The sequence below is a fragment of the Amaranthus tricolor genome, chromosome 10 (assembly GCF_026212465.1).
Source record: "Amaranthus tricolor cultivar Red isolate AtriRed21 chromosome 10, ASM2621246v1, whole genome shotgun sequence".
Taxonomy (NCBI): Eukaryota; Viridiplantae; Streptophyta; class Magnoliopsida; order Caryophyllales; family Amaranthaceae; genus Amaranthus; species Amaranthus tricolor.
This window is the reverse complement of record NC_080056.1, coordinates 4207036-4222837: the sequence shown is the minus strand read 5'-3', so window position 1 is coordinate 4222837 and position 15802 is coordinate 4207036. Positions and strand designations below refer to the sequence as shown.

Here is a 15802-nt window from a genome sequence, read left to right as displayed (position 1 = left end):
TATTGCTTATAAGCAAATTTGGTGTCAATTATGCTGGATTTGGTGCATATGGTCTAGGTGGTAGAGCACTAGAACCATGAGAGAAACTCGAGAGAGAAAGAAACCTCATGACACTTCATATATCTGGCTATCATTCATCGAAAAAAAAAGATATTTTGATAAGCATTGTTTACTAGATTATTTATTAGTTATATTTTCCTTTTTCCCTAAACAATATTTTTAAAAAATTAATTTCTCAAAATAGTCTCCCAAAATTCTCACAATATCATTTACGTAGGGTGTCTATAATATCGTTTACGTAGGATCGGTGTCTTGGCTACAATAACGAATCTAAAAAATTGTTGACTATATTTGTGTTTTTGGTTAGAACCCTTGTTAGTGCTTTGGGTTAGAATTATAATAATGTTTTAAAAATTACGGAAAAGATTAGATATATAACTGCTCAAAAAGCCTTTGTATTTGTATTGTGCCAACTCGACTACTAATTTTAATGTTTATGTTATACAATTTAATATTAATAGATCATACACATGATCAAATGATCCACGAAATGAGCCCAAAATCTACATAAGATTGAACCTGAATTCCTTCATGACTCATGAGCTCAGAGCATTACACGATGACCAATTTAATGTCAACAATTATGCTGAGAGAGACAGCTCTCTAGGCCCAACCCAACAATTAAAAAAAATAGACAAATCTAAAAATTGACGCGCGCGTTTAAACATATTTAAAGTTGGTGTATAACCTATTGAAGTTGGTGTTATAATCTATTGAAGTTGGTACTATAACCTATTAAAGTTGGTATTTTGGAGTTGGCGTTTTAACCTATTAAATTGTTGTTTTAACCTTAACTTGTTAACCTATTGAAGTTGATATTATAACCTATTACAATTGGTATTTTAACCTATTGAAGTTGGTGTTTTAACCTGTTGTTGTTGGTTAAAACGCCAACTTTAAAAATCAACTTCAACATGTTAACATACCAACTTCAACAGGTTAAAACACCAACTTTATTAGGTTAAAATGCCAACTTTAATAGCTTGTAATACTAACTTCCATAGGTTAACAACTTAAGGTTAAAACAACAATTTAATAAGTTAAAACGCCAACTCCAAATGCCAACTTTAATAAGTTAAAATACCAACTTCAATAGGTTATAACACCAACTCCAAATAAGTTACACAACGCATGTTTTTTTGTAGTTATTTTTTTAAATAATAATGGACCGACCTATTTAAATCGCGTCTTCTATAAAGACCATCTCAAGTGAGAATTTGTGATTTAATATAACAAGTGGATAATTATATTGACATATGGAATTGTTGGACCATGGCTGTTGAAGAGATTTGATGTTTAGTTTAACCAACTTGAAATATTGAATGATTTACTAACTAAAAAACCAATTGTTAAAGAAAGTTGTTAAGAATATATTTGGTAATATTAATTTTTGGGTATTGGATGTTTATCAAAGAATAAGATGCGTTACAAAGCTCACAACCAATTAAAAAATTAACTCATAGAGGAGGATTATGTTTGGCAAAATAGTTTGTTTGACAATATTAACTTATCTAGGTATAAATAAATGATTGTATAGTCAAACCATCTAATGTTAGTGTTTGATAAAATAGCTAGTTAAAACAACTTATTATTATGAAACAACTAAATTACAACAAGTTGCTTCCACAACATGCTTAAAACCAATTGATCAAATCAGCTAGTTAAATACGTCGATCAGCCACTCTAATAAGTTAATCAACCATCACTCATTTATCAAACATCCTTATAATAATTTTTTAATTTTGACATAAAGTCATTTTTGAATATGACATCTATTCATCACATTTTTTTTAAATATTTAACAAAAAAAATTTAAAAATCAAATCAAAATATCAACAAAATAGTAGTGTCCAATTTGCCAAACGCACACATACCATCAAAGTACAATTATCAATGGCTTAAGCGGGCGGAAATGCGTTTTCAAACTGAAGTCCAACCCTCCGCTTCACTCTACTCCACTCTCCTGTTTCTTGTTCTCTAATGGATGCTCCGAAGGATCATATGCTCAACCTTCTTGATCATGGCCTCCACAACTCCGCTGAAATCCTTGTATCTTTCTCTCTCTCTCTCTCTCTCTCTCTCTCTCTTTTTTTCTATCTATATTCTCTACAATCTCTCTTTTACTTCGATTTATCATAGTTAATGTTTATTTGTAGTTTCTGTTGTCTTTTTTAATTGCTTGATAAATTTGGCTCCGATTTGTGTTTTTGTTTGATTGCAGGGTCAATTTCTTGTGTCTTCATCTTCAGTGAACTCCGAAGCTAATTCTAATGCCAAGGCTGAGAATTTGGTATTTGATTTTTACTATTTCTTTTCATTTTTGGAATCTGTGTTAGTTTATTGATGCCCTAAGAATATTTAATTATCTTTTTTGGTGTTAGCTTCTTTTGGGTGATGCATTTTTTCGGGAAAGGGAATTTCGGCGAGCTATTGTAAGTTCTTTGCTATTTCTTCTATTGATTTTCGATTTTTTAGATTTTTGTATGGCTTGTGGGGATAGAACCATTACTAGAGGTTGGAAATTTGCGTGAAAATAAACTGTTGAAATTTTGATGAGATTAGAGATTTTTTTTCACAGAATAATGTTGAACTTGTAAATTTCTAAAATGCAACACTTATTAAATAAACTAGCTTAAGTTGACGTGCGGACTATTGTTCATCCAATCATTACAATTTACTTGTTATAAATAAACTATATTGATTTAATTTGTGTGATACATATTTTTTTGTATATATATCACTGAATATTATAGAATAAACCTTAAAGCTTAGGACTTTTGCAAATTAGAGTCTCAATGTTTATTTTTGGCGAATTACAACCACCAAAGTATCAAAGTCTACAATGTTTAGGTCAAATTACAGAATTCCGACCACTTAACTAGAAGTTCCGACCACTAAAATGGTCGAAACTATGTTATTTGGCTTGAACGCGGTAGACTTTGATACTTTGGCAGCTGTAATTCGAAAAAAAACACATTGTGACTGTAATTTGCAAAAGTTATAAACTTAAAAGCTGTAATTTCCAAATTATCCAATATTATATTTGTCTATATAATTTTAAAGGTTACATGATATATATTGTTTTAGAAAAAAGTTTAGGGGGTTCAGTCCCTCTTTAATATCGCCTCCGATAACCCAAATTTGACTAGTTTTAGTTATTAAACAATTCCTTTTATGAAGTCTTTTGTTCTTTCAATTTCTTTCTTGAATTTATTATACCTTAAATTCCATTTGTTTTAAAATTGATGTATAGTTTCTTTATCCTTTTTCCAAACTCAAGAAATAGATGGTGCCGTGGTGCCAATCATGGTAGTTTGATGTGATATTCTTTTCTATAGGAGTTGGGGAAGGGGTGGGTCAAGGTTGAACTTTACTCCACAAATAAGTTAGAGAATTACCTACAAAGAATAGAATGATTAAATAGCTATTTTTGTTCACTAAAAGAGCAATCAAATTAAGTTGTTAATCACAACATTTTGCTATATGATTATTAATGTAGAAACTGGTAGCTTTTGTTGTTTTCCACTGAAGTTGCTTTAATAGAAGAACAAATTACCATATCTTTGTTTCACCATCTTTGTATTCATATGGCAATAGTGAAAATGTTTGGATTTCATATACAATCATTATGAAAAGATAAGGGTAGTTGTGATGTGTATGTTATGATGGATGAGTAGATATATCCTAAATAATAGAGTTCAATTGAAGACATAGTGAAAGGTCTTGGAGTTGCAAATATTGAAGGTTTGAGAAATTGTTTACCTTAGTTTGATCATGTGTAAAGAAGACCAAAAGATACCAACTTGAAAAGTGGAAGGCGAAAACTTTTAGGAACTTAATAGAGGTAGACCGAAGTTGATATGGATTACAAGAGTAATAAAATAATTATGAAAAATTGGAAGTTGCTAGAGCATATGACAAAAGATAGGATTGAATGAAAGAGGAGAATATATATATGATCAAAGAAATCGAGTAAAATGTAATACACATGCTGTATCAATGATGAACCAGTAATACATGCGCTGTCAAGGTGTAAACAAATCGCATTTTAGGTTAGTTCAAGGGATATCTCATGATTTCGCCTATAAATTACGTTTAGCATTCAGTCGTGTTACCGCATCACCATGTCATTACTGCACTACATTTTTGCACAATGGTTTAATGTGTTTAGGTTTTATGTAGGTGATCCCATAAAGGTATACGTGGTAGGATTTCATGAGTTTTTAATGTGCTATAGGTGATTATGGTTGATCATGCATTGATTACAACATAAGTTCCTCTTTTTTATTGTTGGGCCAGAATATGTATAAACAAGCATTGCAGCATCACAAGTTCATTCCGAAGCAAAGTGCTTCGACTTTAAGAAGCTCATTATCTATGCCAAACAGGTCTTCTTCTCCAAGTCCTCTTAATATTTCAACGTTTAATGAAAATGAGGTAGCAACTACTTTCCTTCGCATCTTTTTACTCTATTGTAGGCAACTTCAAAATTTAAATTTTAGTTTATTTTCTTAAAATAAATTTGAATTGCTACTTATTCTTTCTAAATTTTATATGACAGGTCAAATTCAAAATAGCATCTTGTCATGCAGCATTGAATGAAAATAAAGTTGCACTCTTGGAGGTTTTTCTTTATGCTGTACATAAAGAGTTTTTTTTTGTCTGCAATGAAGTTGACATGAAATTTAGCTAACCTACAACCACTTATACAAACTTATCATTCATATATAAATAACACAAACTTAATAGAATGCTAAAAAGAAATATAACACGTAAACTTTGATTCTATTTACACATAAAGATTGATGCCAAAAGAAGAAATATACAACATTAAGAAGAAATTTAATGCACGAAATTTTACTTCTGCCTTAAATAGCATTAATGTTTATGTGTTAATTTTTTTACCCTTTTTATTACATTTATTAAGTTTGAGTTATTATTTACAAGCATAATAACAATGAAGTTGCATTATCACTTCTCAGGCTGCATTGGCTTATAATTTTATAGAACAAAAGTTATCCAATTTTTAATAAGACAACTAGCTAATTGCTTGAACGTGTTAGCCTCTATAGTAGTGAGTTATTTATTGACCATGAGGTCTTTGTGCATGCAAAGTCTTCATTTTGGTGCTTCAAATTTTCAACACCTTATAGTTAATCATAACTTATACTTTAGGTACTTTTCTATTTTGGGTTGCTCTTACAATCTTTGATCTAGAAATTCATTTTCTTACTTCCCTGCTTATGATAACCATTTCAATACATTCTGCCAGCAAGTTTACTCTTTAATAGTAAGCGTAGTCAATATGGACAAATACTTTGAATTTAAGAAAGTATTTAATACTTATTCATTATATGTTGATTTAGACCTTTGAATAACATAAATGGATGTTTTTCTTTTCTTACAACAGATGGATGGAATTCCTATCAAGGCTAGAAACTTGCCTATGCATTTGATGATGGGAAAACTTTATCGAAATACTAGGCATACTCGTGCAGCTGTTTCTTGTTACAAAGAATGTTTAAGGTTTGTGATAACTAGGGATTGTGCTTAGAGGATCTATTAATTCTTTTATTGTTCTTCTTGTGCTTATGAGTGCTAAACTGCCAGATGATATTCATTCAAGTCAATCAATATGGTTTAAAATTGCACTCAATTTATTATCATGATATGTTGTGGATTGTTGGGGATTTTAGATAGCTACATCCTCCATCCTTAAATAGTAAAGATCATTAAATATACCCATTTTAAATATTGTTAATATTGTCCTAATAGCATGCATGGGTGTAGATTCGTATCCGCTGGATGATACTTGCATACTATGAATTAAGAATCTTGTAATATTTTTCTTTTCTTAATTCCAACGTGTTAGACATTTTGGAAGTGGAGGGTTATGATTTGGACAACAATTAGTTATTTATTTTTTAATTGTTCAGCTTTGATCTCTTGTGCTTTGACATGTTATTTTTCAAAAACAAATGACTATTTTTTCAACCTAAAATAAGGTATTATGACTTGTGTCAAAAGGGCAGTCTACTCTGGAATGACTTAAGAAAGTTCACGGCATCTAAGTGATTATTTATGAATTAAAACCCTTGGTTTCTTTTCCTGTGTATTAATTCTTAGCTTATTTTTGTTATTCTGATCTTTCTCCTCACTTCCTAATTGTTGTCGCATTTTCTGCAGACAGTGTCCCTATCTCTTTGAAGCCATAACTGCTTTAGCTGAGCTTGGAGCTTCTGCCAAGGAGATTATTTCTTTACTTCCTCAGGTTTATTGCGAAAATCATTGTTATTGATTTACACTTGTTTTTAAATTAAATGGTGTTGCATGCGTATGTATAAAATACTAATAGTGCTATTATGGTGAATTCTTTAGCAGCTTTGAGTGCTTGTGTTATAACTCGGGTCAAAGGGTCCAAGGGCATTATCGACATTTCATGTTAATTAGTCTTGGTATTTTTGTAAATAGATTAGTTGTTATTTTTGGGGCTTAGGCTATATATAGAGCCACCCTTGTAATAATTCATTAGCTTCGGATTGATTAAATAATAAAGGAAGTGTCCTTTGGGGAGTTAGTGGGCAGACTCGAAGTGTCCATACTATCGGTTTCGATAACGGGTCTTGACCGATCTATTACAATGGTATTAGAGCGGTACCATTCCGATGACCGAAAACTCGCCGGCGACGGAAAAAGTCCAAAAAATAATCAAGAAGATGATCTTGATTGGTTTCTTGAGGGTTTTGGGGCTGAAATTTCTCCTTTGACCATGCTTCAAACGGCTGTTTAAAATGGTTTCATCCAATCATTCAAACCCACATCCATCGATGAAATTTATGTGAAGTTAAGAAAAGGGATTTGTGAGATTTGTGATGAACATTTTGATTCGGAACATAGTCACAAAGGATATTCACTCAACATCCTACATCAAGAAAGGAAAGATGAATTAATGGCATTTGTATTTCATAAAGAAAGAAAAGAAGATGTCCATGAAGAGAGTGTAAAGGTTAATGATATGGGACAGAAGGTAAAAAGAGTTGGATAAATATAAGGTTCAACTTACAAATCAGAAGGAGAAATGGAAGAATCAAGAAGAGGATTAAAAAGTAGGGGAGATGATAAAGGGAAGGTGGAGTCTTATGGATAAGACTGCACTTTCGCAGAATAGAAAAAGACAGAAAAAAAGAATAGAATTAAAGAAAGGGAAAACAGAAAAAGAAGAGATACGGGAAAGAAGGCACGTAAAAGGAAGGGCCAAGAAAGAATGTGTGCGGCCGCGTGTGGTGGTGCGTGGTTAGGCACTTGGCGCACGTTGAGAAAGGTGGTGAGAAAAGAAAGGAGATAAGCATCTAGAAAAAGGCACAAGAGAAAGTAGACTTGGAATGTTCATGAGGAGAGAAAGTTAGGTCAAGTTGGTAGTGGTTCTGGGGGAGGTCCGGGTTGGCCGCCGGAACCAAGGGAAGACATGGTCAATGACGACGAGAGTGGTCGACGTCAGAAAAAAGGTCCGAAAGGGAATATGAGGTCGGAGCAATGGCCAGCAAGAAAGAGAGGGCAAATTCGTGTGGAGAGAAGGAAAATGGGGAAGTTCAAGGAGGCTTATGGGTGGTACTTCAGGTCGACGGTAAATACTGGAGGTCGGCCGGCGTCGAGAAGAAGGTCGTGGCCGGTTAAGTGGAGCGGCTCACAAAAGGTTTGGTCGATGGAGGTTGGACAGCAGTTGATGTTCTGGAAGAGTACAAAAATCAGTTGAACATGAGAAAGGAAGATTCGAAGAGAAAGAAGAAATAGGGAGGAGGCGGTTGCGGTTGGGCGGTGGAATTTGTCACCGGAAATTTTTGTCAACTTTCCGGCAGGAGGATCCCGGAGATATTAGATGGCGGGGCTGTCAGCGGCGAGAAAGGAAAGAGAGTAAGGGATTTGGGGTTTCTTGGTTTTAAGGAGGGAGAATGGGAAAGGAAGAAGAAATTAATGGGGTTGGGTGGCTTGAAAAAACAGTTGGGTATATTTGAAGAAGACGATGATGTCATCTATGATGGAAGTTGGGCTTCTGATCTGTTTGTTAAATTCACCATAAAAGTAAACCAAGTCATTTTAAAGCCCATTTCAAAATATCATCATTTTTTTTAACCTTGACACTTTTAATCCGCAATTTTATCCATTTTTTGTGAAGCCCAAATTTATTTTTCAGACTGAATATTCATCCAAGCCGATTCATCACAAAATATTTTCTCTCAACCATTTTCAGATTGATTTTTTCTTGTCTATGGTGGAAGGCCAAGCAATTTTTTACCCACCTTGAGGGCAAGGTAGAACTTCAGGAGGTCGGTAATGTTATAACTCGGGTCAAAGGGTCTAAGAGCATTATCGACATTTCATATTAATTAGTCTTGGTATTTTTGTGAATAGATTAGTTGTTATATTTGTAGTAGTCTCTTGGGGCTTAGGCTATATATAGAGCCACCCTTGTAATAATTCATTAGCTTGGAATTAATTGAATAATAAAGGAAGTGTCCTTTGGGGAGTTAGTGGGCAGACTCGAAGTGTCCATACTATCGGTTTCAATAACGGGTCTTGACCGATCTATTACAACTTGTAATGTACTCTTTTGGACTTGTTACATGTTGTTTCTGCAGTACATGTTGCCTAAATGAATATGATTCAATTTTATCTGAATTAACTAATACCCTCGTACCTGTATATTTCATATCGTATATTTTTCGAATGCCCTGTTCAGAAGTTCCTTTCCACTCTATCTTCTCATTTTATTTTATCGATGCCAAAGTGTTGTGCTGTAAGTTGTAACTTGCCATGATAACTCTGGATGTATATGAAGTTTGATGTACATGTTGTCAATCACAACTCATTTGTATGTTTTTTAAGTTTATTTCACATGAAATGGGAGCTTCAGAAGGGATTGCTTATGTATCTTGTTTCATGTTTTAGTTGTTTGACGGATATTTCTTGTATTTTGAAAAAAATGACTCAAAGTTTTATATTGTTTTTTTGCCATTTTTTCAGACACCTAGTAGAAGCGGGAGGCCTCACTCTGATCATGTTGAATCTAGTCGGTGGCTACATGTAAGCAACATGTCTTATGTTTCTTCCATGCACATTAGTTTTTGAATTCACCATTACCTAAAACATCTATTATCTTAGTAATTTATTCATTTATGCAGCATTATGCCGAGGCCCAGTGTTGCATTACTTCAAATGATTATAAAGGTATGCTTATAAGGTTAAAGTTATACCTCTTTGTTTTAAAATAGTAAGGTCGCATACCTTCGACCCCTACCCAACTTCACATAGGTGGGTGTCATTAAATGGATTTAGGACGATATAATGTTTTTTTGTGCCACTAAATTTACCCCACTTTGTGGAGTTCCAAAAAGAATTGTGAGCATATTCTTCAAGTTGAAGGAATTTCACCACCGTCCATGTCTTGAGTACAACCGTTGTAAGCTCTTGTTATCTAAATGAATGTTGATACCGACTTTGTCTTTCAGATAAGATCATAAGGGGATAGGTGGATAGCTGATATTGACTCTATGGTTTGATGTATGTCTCAATATCATGTGAGAATAGCCAAAACTATTATCTATCCACCTTCAGATGGAGGATTTATGCATGTGATTTTTAATAATTGATGTTGTCTTCTATTTAGTCCTATTAGACATTTAATTCTATGAAGTTTCTTGTTTAAAACAGGGTGGCCAGTAATCATAATTAATCAAAGTATCTTATGTATTTTATGAGATTCAAGGACCTCTTTATTATCACTAAAAGGATAAGGTTGTATACAATCAACCCCCAAATCCATTTTGGTGGGAGCCACTTAATGTCATTAGGGTGATTGATGTTATTTTATTAGGTTTCAAGGCTCGCTCATCAATGAGTTGCTTCTTATATTCCGTTAGTTTTCAAAGATGAATTGATTTGAAAACATGCGATATGTCAATAATACAACCTTCATGTATCTTTTGCATCATAATCCATAACAACTTGGTGTTTGGTTTATGTTATTTTACATAAATGTAAATGGACCATGGCTTGAATAGTTATTTTTTTTATCAACTCTAGATGTTTAGCACTAATTTTTTTAAGAGTCTAAAGAAGGGGGTTGGTTTCTATTGTTGGGATTCTTTTCAAATTGTAGCTCTAATTTTCATTCTTGATGGGGGCAAAAGATTTATTTTTCTTGATTTTGTATAAAAATAGACTATATTAAATTGACTTATTAAATCATGTGCTCTTCTTATTTATATGAAAGTGTTAAGCAGAAACATCCTCTTTGTTGTTACTAATAAGGGTAAGGTTGCATAATTTCAACCCCAAAAGCTTGCCTAGGTGGGAGCTACTTAATGACATTGGGGTATTAAAAGGAAAAAAAAAGAAATGGGTTGTGGCCTTGTGGGGCTTGTGGCCGATATGTTGTGATGGTTTTGTGTAACTTTAGAAGGTACAATAAGATAAATAGTTGTGTTGGAAGAAATAAATTGTTGGAAATGAAGAAAAATAAACCCCAAGGGTTAGACACATGGGCATAGTATTCAAGTGAAAATTGTTTCTTTCCCAATATCGGCAATTTATAAGACCATTGACCATCATTGCTAATATTTTTGTGGGATTTTTATGATGGATGTGAAGGAGGGGTTAAGTCGTTAAGGTCCTGAATAATGTGAAAAGAGTGGCATGCAAGGAATATCCTTATATACTTGCCATGTTTTCTACGAGAAGATAGGATGATGACCACCAGAATGTTGCCAACATTTCATCGGGTCAGAGAAAAAATGATGATATTTTGGACCAGCATCAATGAGGAGATCTCTCAGTCTCATTGACTCGGTAAAATTGTCAGAAGCTCACTTCGAGAATTTGGGTTATGGAAAAGGAGAATTAAAAATGGGTGAAAGTTATGATACCTTTGGATTTCAGAGATAAAAACTTTTTGTGTTTCTGAATTTGTTTTAACTTACGATACCTTGTTAATTGCTTTCCTAATATTTTACTCTTCGCACAATAAATCTCTTTTTCGGTTTGAAAAGTTAGCCTTACTTAAGGTTGCATTTGCTTTCTTACTCTTATTTTATTGTAAGCTTGCTCTTCAACCCCTCTCCTCTACACAAAAAAGCAAAAAAGGTATACCATCTTTATATGATTTGTATGTATCTGTTGAATATTGCAGGTGCCTTGGAAATATTTTCAGATATTTTGCAGCGATTCCCAAATAATGTACATATTTTACTTGAAATTGCAAAGGTACATATAGCTACATTTTCTGGCTTGATATTGTCAATAGAGTTGTTGGTTTCTACCAATGCTCATTTTATCTATTGGGTGGTCATACCTGAAAAATACATCTTGAATTCACAACAGTTCTATGATGTCTTGGCTCTTTATCACTTTCCCTTTTATGGTGGCATCATGCTTTCAATAATGTACCGTTTGCATAATGGGTTTTGTCCATTGTCAGTAGGTTAGAGAGAAGAGAGAGATATGAGGGAGAGATATGGGGGGGAGTGGTGTAGCTCAAACTTGACATACTTTGATGCTCTCGTTGTTTCATAGTCTCATAACTGATCTCCAAGCTGTGGAATTTTATCTGCTCTTGAGACCCACTTGTTTTCCTTTTTCCTCAAAAGTTCAATAGAACTTTCTGAACTTTCCTAAGACCTTTCATTTCTTTCACGTCTTTTGAATGATGAGAAACAATAATGAGAAACGTTTTGGGGGTGGAAACACACCTACCTTGGAATCCATCAAATGCCCGCTTAATTTAGTTTGATCAAAGAATGTTTTTCCCCTTTTCTTTCGGGTAAAAGCACTTGCGGACTTGGTACAATTGGGGAACACAAATGTGTCTTTGCTGATTCAGCTCATGATATATATTTGATCAAGCCCCCATCTCCCTACAACAAATAACATCATATTTGAGATAGATCTTGAGTAAGTTTGATGGTCACCACCTAGTGTCCAGCAACTTGCCTCTTTATTCCTAATACCTTTATGGGAATTTAATAAATATAATTTTTGGGTGAAGGTTGAAGCCATTATTGGGAAGCATGATGAAGCTCTAGTGAGTTTTGAAAAGGTAATTGCAGACCCTTAAATAAGTGAAGCTTTTATTTATTGTATACATATGTTGAAACTATAATGGTCTTGACAGGCTCGTTCTCTGGATCCTTATGTAGTTACATACATGGATGAGTATGCGATGCTTCTTAAGAAAAAGTCTGAATATCCAAAGCTAAACAAGCTGGTGTATGACTTGTTGAATATTGATTCTACCAGACCAGAAGTGTTTGTCTGCTTGTCAGTGTTGTGGGAAAGGAAAGATGAGAGAGGAGCCCTATCTTATGCAGAGAAGGTTTAATGCGCTTCTCTGGTTTTTATTTTTGCTACCATTCTCTTTTCCAGCTTTGTAAAAACTACTTAACATTCATCCAATTTAAGGCTTTTCATATCTCGTTTTGGCAACCAGAGTATTCAAATGGATGAAAGGCTTGTATCAGGATATATTATGAAGGTATGCGTTGAAATCGATAGTAAGAATCAACGAATAATTTTGGTGGATTTTTTTTGTCTGAAGTGTGAATATCTCGCATAATTTGAGTCTTCTAATTTCCTTTCTTATATTGCATAGTGGGTAAGAAATTGGTAATGTTTAATTTAGCATTGATTTTTTTATGCAGGGGAACTTGCTTTTAGCAATGAATCGACCTGATGCAGCTGCTGCAGCATTTAGAGGTGCTCAGGAGCTAAAACCCGATCTTCGTTCGTATCAAGGTTGACATTCATACACAAATCTTTTTACAAGTCTTATTTTCTGATGCACTTAATTTGCCTGCAATTTGCTTACTGAATTATTTGTTTCGGTTTTTCAGGATTAGTTTATTCTTATTTGGCTATTTCAAAGGTTAAGGAGGCTTTGTATATTGCAAGAGAGGCGATGAAAGCAATGCCTCAATCGGCCGTTGCTTTAAAGTTAGTTGGAGATGTGCATGCTAAAAGCTCCAGTGGGAGAGAAAAGGTGTGTATAACTTCTCATGATAAGAATGTAATTTATTGCCTGCTCAGGAACGTCTAGTGATAATACAACTTCTTTTGATGATCTATATGAATTATGGTTCAAGAGGGATAGTAATTGCTTGGTTTCATTTCATGGAACTTAGAATTACCTTCTTAGCTAACTAGCTTAAAGTTGAATTTTGTTTCTTTTTCTTTGGAAAGAGGTAGGAGGTTGAGTTCTCTTTAGCATAATTGTGCAGGGTATGTCTGTATCTTTGTGATGTTGCAAGTGAAGGAGATAAGAAACTGGTGAAAGTAGTACGTATTAATCTAGCTATTAACACCTTGCTGATCCATGAGTATTAAAATAGTAACGTGATATGTGCCTACTTCTTGATCTAGACTTATGTGGTGAAAGGAGCACTTGTTAATTTAGCTTAAAGGCCAAACTCGGCGCTCGAAACTGATCTTATTAAATGCTAGTTTTCATCTTGTGTTAATGCCCTGGCTGACTTTAAGAAATTTCCCCTTTCAGTTTTCTGCTTGAAAGACTATATACTGCTTTGTAAAGGATGAGCCTAACTTTTGCTATACTGGTCAGGCAAAAAAGTTTTATGAGTCTGCTCTCAGGCTGGAACCGGGTTATCTTGGGGCTGCATTAGCTCTTGCTGAACTTCATGTTATGGAGGGTCGAAATGGTGATGCTGTGTCTCTTCTTGAGCGTTACCTTAAAGACTGGGCAGATGATTCTCTTCATGTAAAGCTTGCTCAAGTATTTGCTGCCACAAACATGTTACAAGAGGCACTGTCTCATTATCAGGCTGCGTTGAGGTATAAACTCCTTCCAACAATTTTGAAGCAGACTACTTAAATTGCTAGAGTATCTTGAAATTTTAGACTTGGGAATGTATTTCATTGCACTTTCTAATTCCTACTTTAATCCTGTTCTCACATTAAACATCAGAATAAATCCCCAAAGTGAAGCTGCAAAGCTAGGGCTGGATCGATTAGAGAAGCAGATGAAGGTTCACCGCTCACTCGAATTTTGTGTTGCTTATTTTTTTGACTTTGTTTTCTGATGTCCAGATTTATGACTACTTCGTGATTCTTGAAGGAGGCTAAATTACCAATTTGGTGAAATAGGGGTCATTATCACCTTGAGTAATAAAAACCTTCATAGCTTGTTTATTTAGTACTATTAATTTACCAGGGAAAGAAAAGGGAGGGGAGGAACTAGAAAGGACCATTAAATGTTATGTTTGGGCTAGTTATTTAGTCATTTCTTTCAGACTAGTCTTCAAAAGGTTAAAACATTTGGAAGGAAATCTAGTCTATGAAGTTAGTAATAGAATTGTATTAATATTAGTACTAGTATCAGTATTAGTACATTAATATTATTGTAATTAGGATCAATGGAGTATTAATGCTGATACTACTAAAAGTATTAGTATTGCTATATTGTTTTCGTTATATGTATTGGTAGTAATAGAAGTAGTTAGCCGACCTCAATCTTTAGTAATTAAGGCTCTGACATTATTGTCGTATTAGTATTATTTATCAAGACAGGTAAAATAATTTTTGAACCTCATTTGTTTCATCAAATTGGTAATTCAGCCTACGAAGGGTTGCGTTGTCCCTTGAATCTATGGGGTTTTTACCATTTGGAAGTTCCCCATTTCATATTGATGCAACTTTCGACTCGCCCTGTTATACTGCAGGGAGTTGATCCAGATGCACCTGATGATGACGAAGAAAATGAAGTTGATGATGGCGAAGGTGACCAGGAAGAAACCGAGCTTTTGTAAGCTGCCTAAACTTATAATTCGATTTCACATGAAGATGTTATTGATCAACGTCTTTAATCCTGGTATGGAAAGTGGCTTGTGAATTGTGATCATTCTGTATGTATAATGTATAGTTCTGGGTGATGTTGGTATCCAGAATGTGTATCATATTGTAGCCTATTTCTTCTTTTTGTGGGGTATACTGCTAAACATTCTACTTTGTATTACTTATTATACTTAGGATAAAGATCCTTAATTATTGATCATTTGGAATACTGGAGTCAAGGCTTACTGTACTACCATTTTTGACCACTTCATCTAAGCCCATAAATTAGTCTCTTTTTATGCACTTTTGGCGCTATTTATTGATCCGATTATAATTTTGGAATGAAAGGGGAGGAAAAGAAGGAGAAGGAATGGGAGAGGAAATGTGTAGGAGTTTTTCTTTTTAATTTCATTCCCTTCATTTTTCTCCCTTATTATCGGTATCCAAATGAGGAAAAGATTTTCCTTCTTTTTCTCTCTCAAGCTCCTCTTATCTAACTTAATCTTAGAGTAAAAACATAATTAAATATGACTTTGTTTTATTCGCTAAAATTTTATTACTATTAAATTTTTAGAATATACGTAAGTAAAGAAATTAAGGGTTCAATTTGTGGAGAATTAATATTATTTTATCCAGATTTTTTTCTTTTCTATGTAGAATAAAATTTTATGTTATCTATTAAGGGTTATTTTATCCATTTATTGAGTTAATTTCATCCACACATTACATTTTTGTCCCTTGTAAAAATTTAGAGCCATTATTTTATTTTATCATAAAAAATTGATTTGTCGTAAACTTCTCTATAATTTTACAAGAGCTATCGATTTTGTATAAACAAAAAATGGTATCAAAATCAATTCTGTTTGTAAAAACTATGTCAAATTGAAAACTCCACGTTGTATGT

At 33.7% G+C, this 15802-nt stretch overlaps 1 protein-coding gene across 1 annotated transcript; it reads left to right on the top strand.

Moving 5' to 3' along the window:
• Positions 1-1916: 1916 nt before the first annotated feature.
• LOC130825181 (anaphase-promoting complex subunit 7) lies at positions 1917-15169 on the top strand. Its single transcript, XM_057690275.1, has 18 exons — positions 1917-2109; positions 2282-2350; positions 2442-2492; positions 4360-4497; positions 4622-4684; positions 5471-5586; positions 6247-6331; positions 9082-9141; positions 9240-9285; positions 11246-11319; positions 12101-12151; positions 12227-12427; positions 12542-12586; positions 12753-12846; positions 12945-13090; positions 13670-13899; positions 14033-14093; positions 14787-15169. The coding sequence occupies exons 1-18, from the start codon at positions 2041-2043 to the stop codon at positions 14871-14873; spliced, it is 1686 nt and encodes a 561-aa protein (XP_057546258.1). The 5' UTR covers positions 1917-2040; the 3' UTR covers positions 14874-15169.
• Positions 15170-15802: the final 633 nt, after the last annotated feature.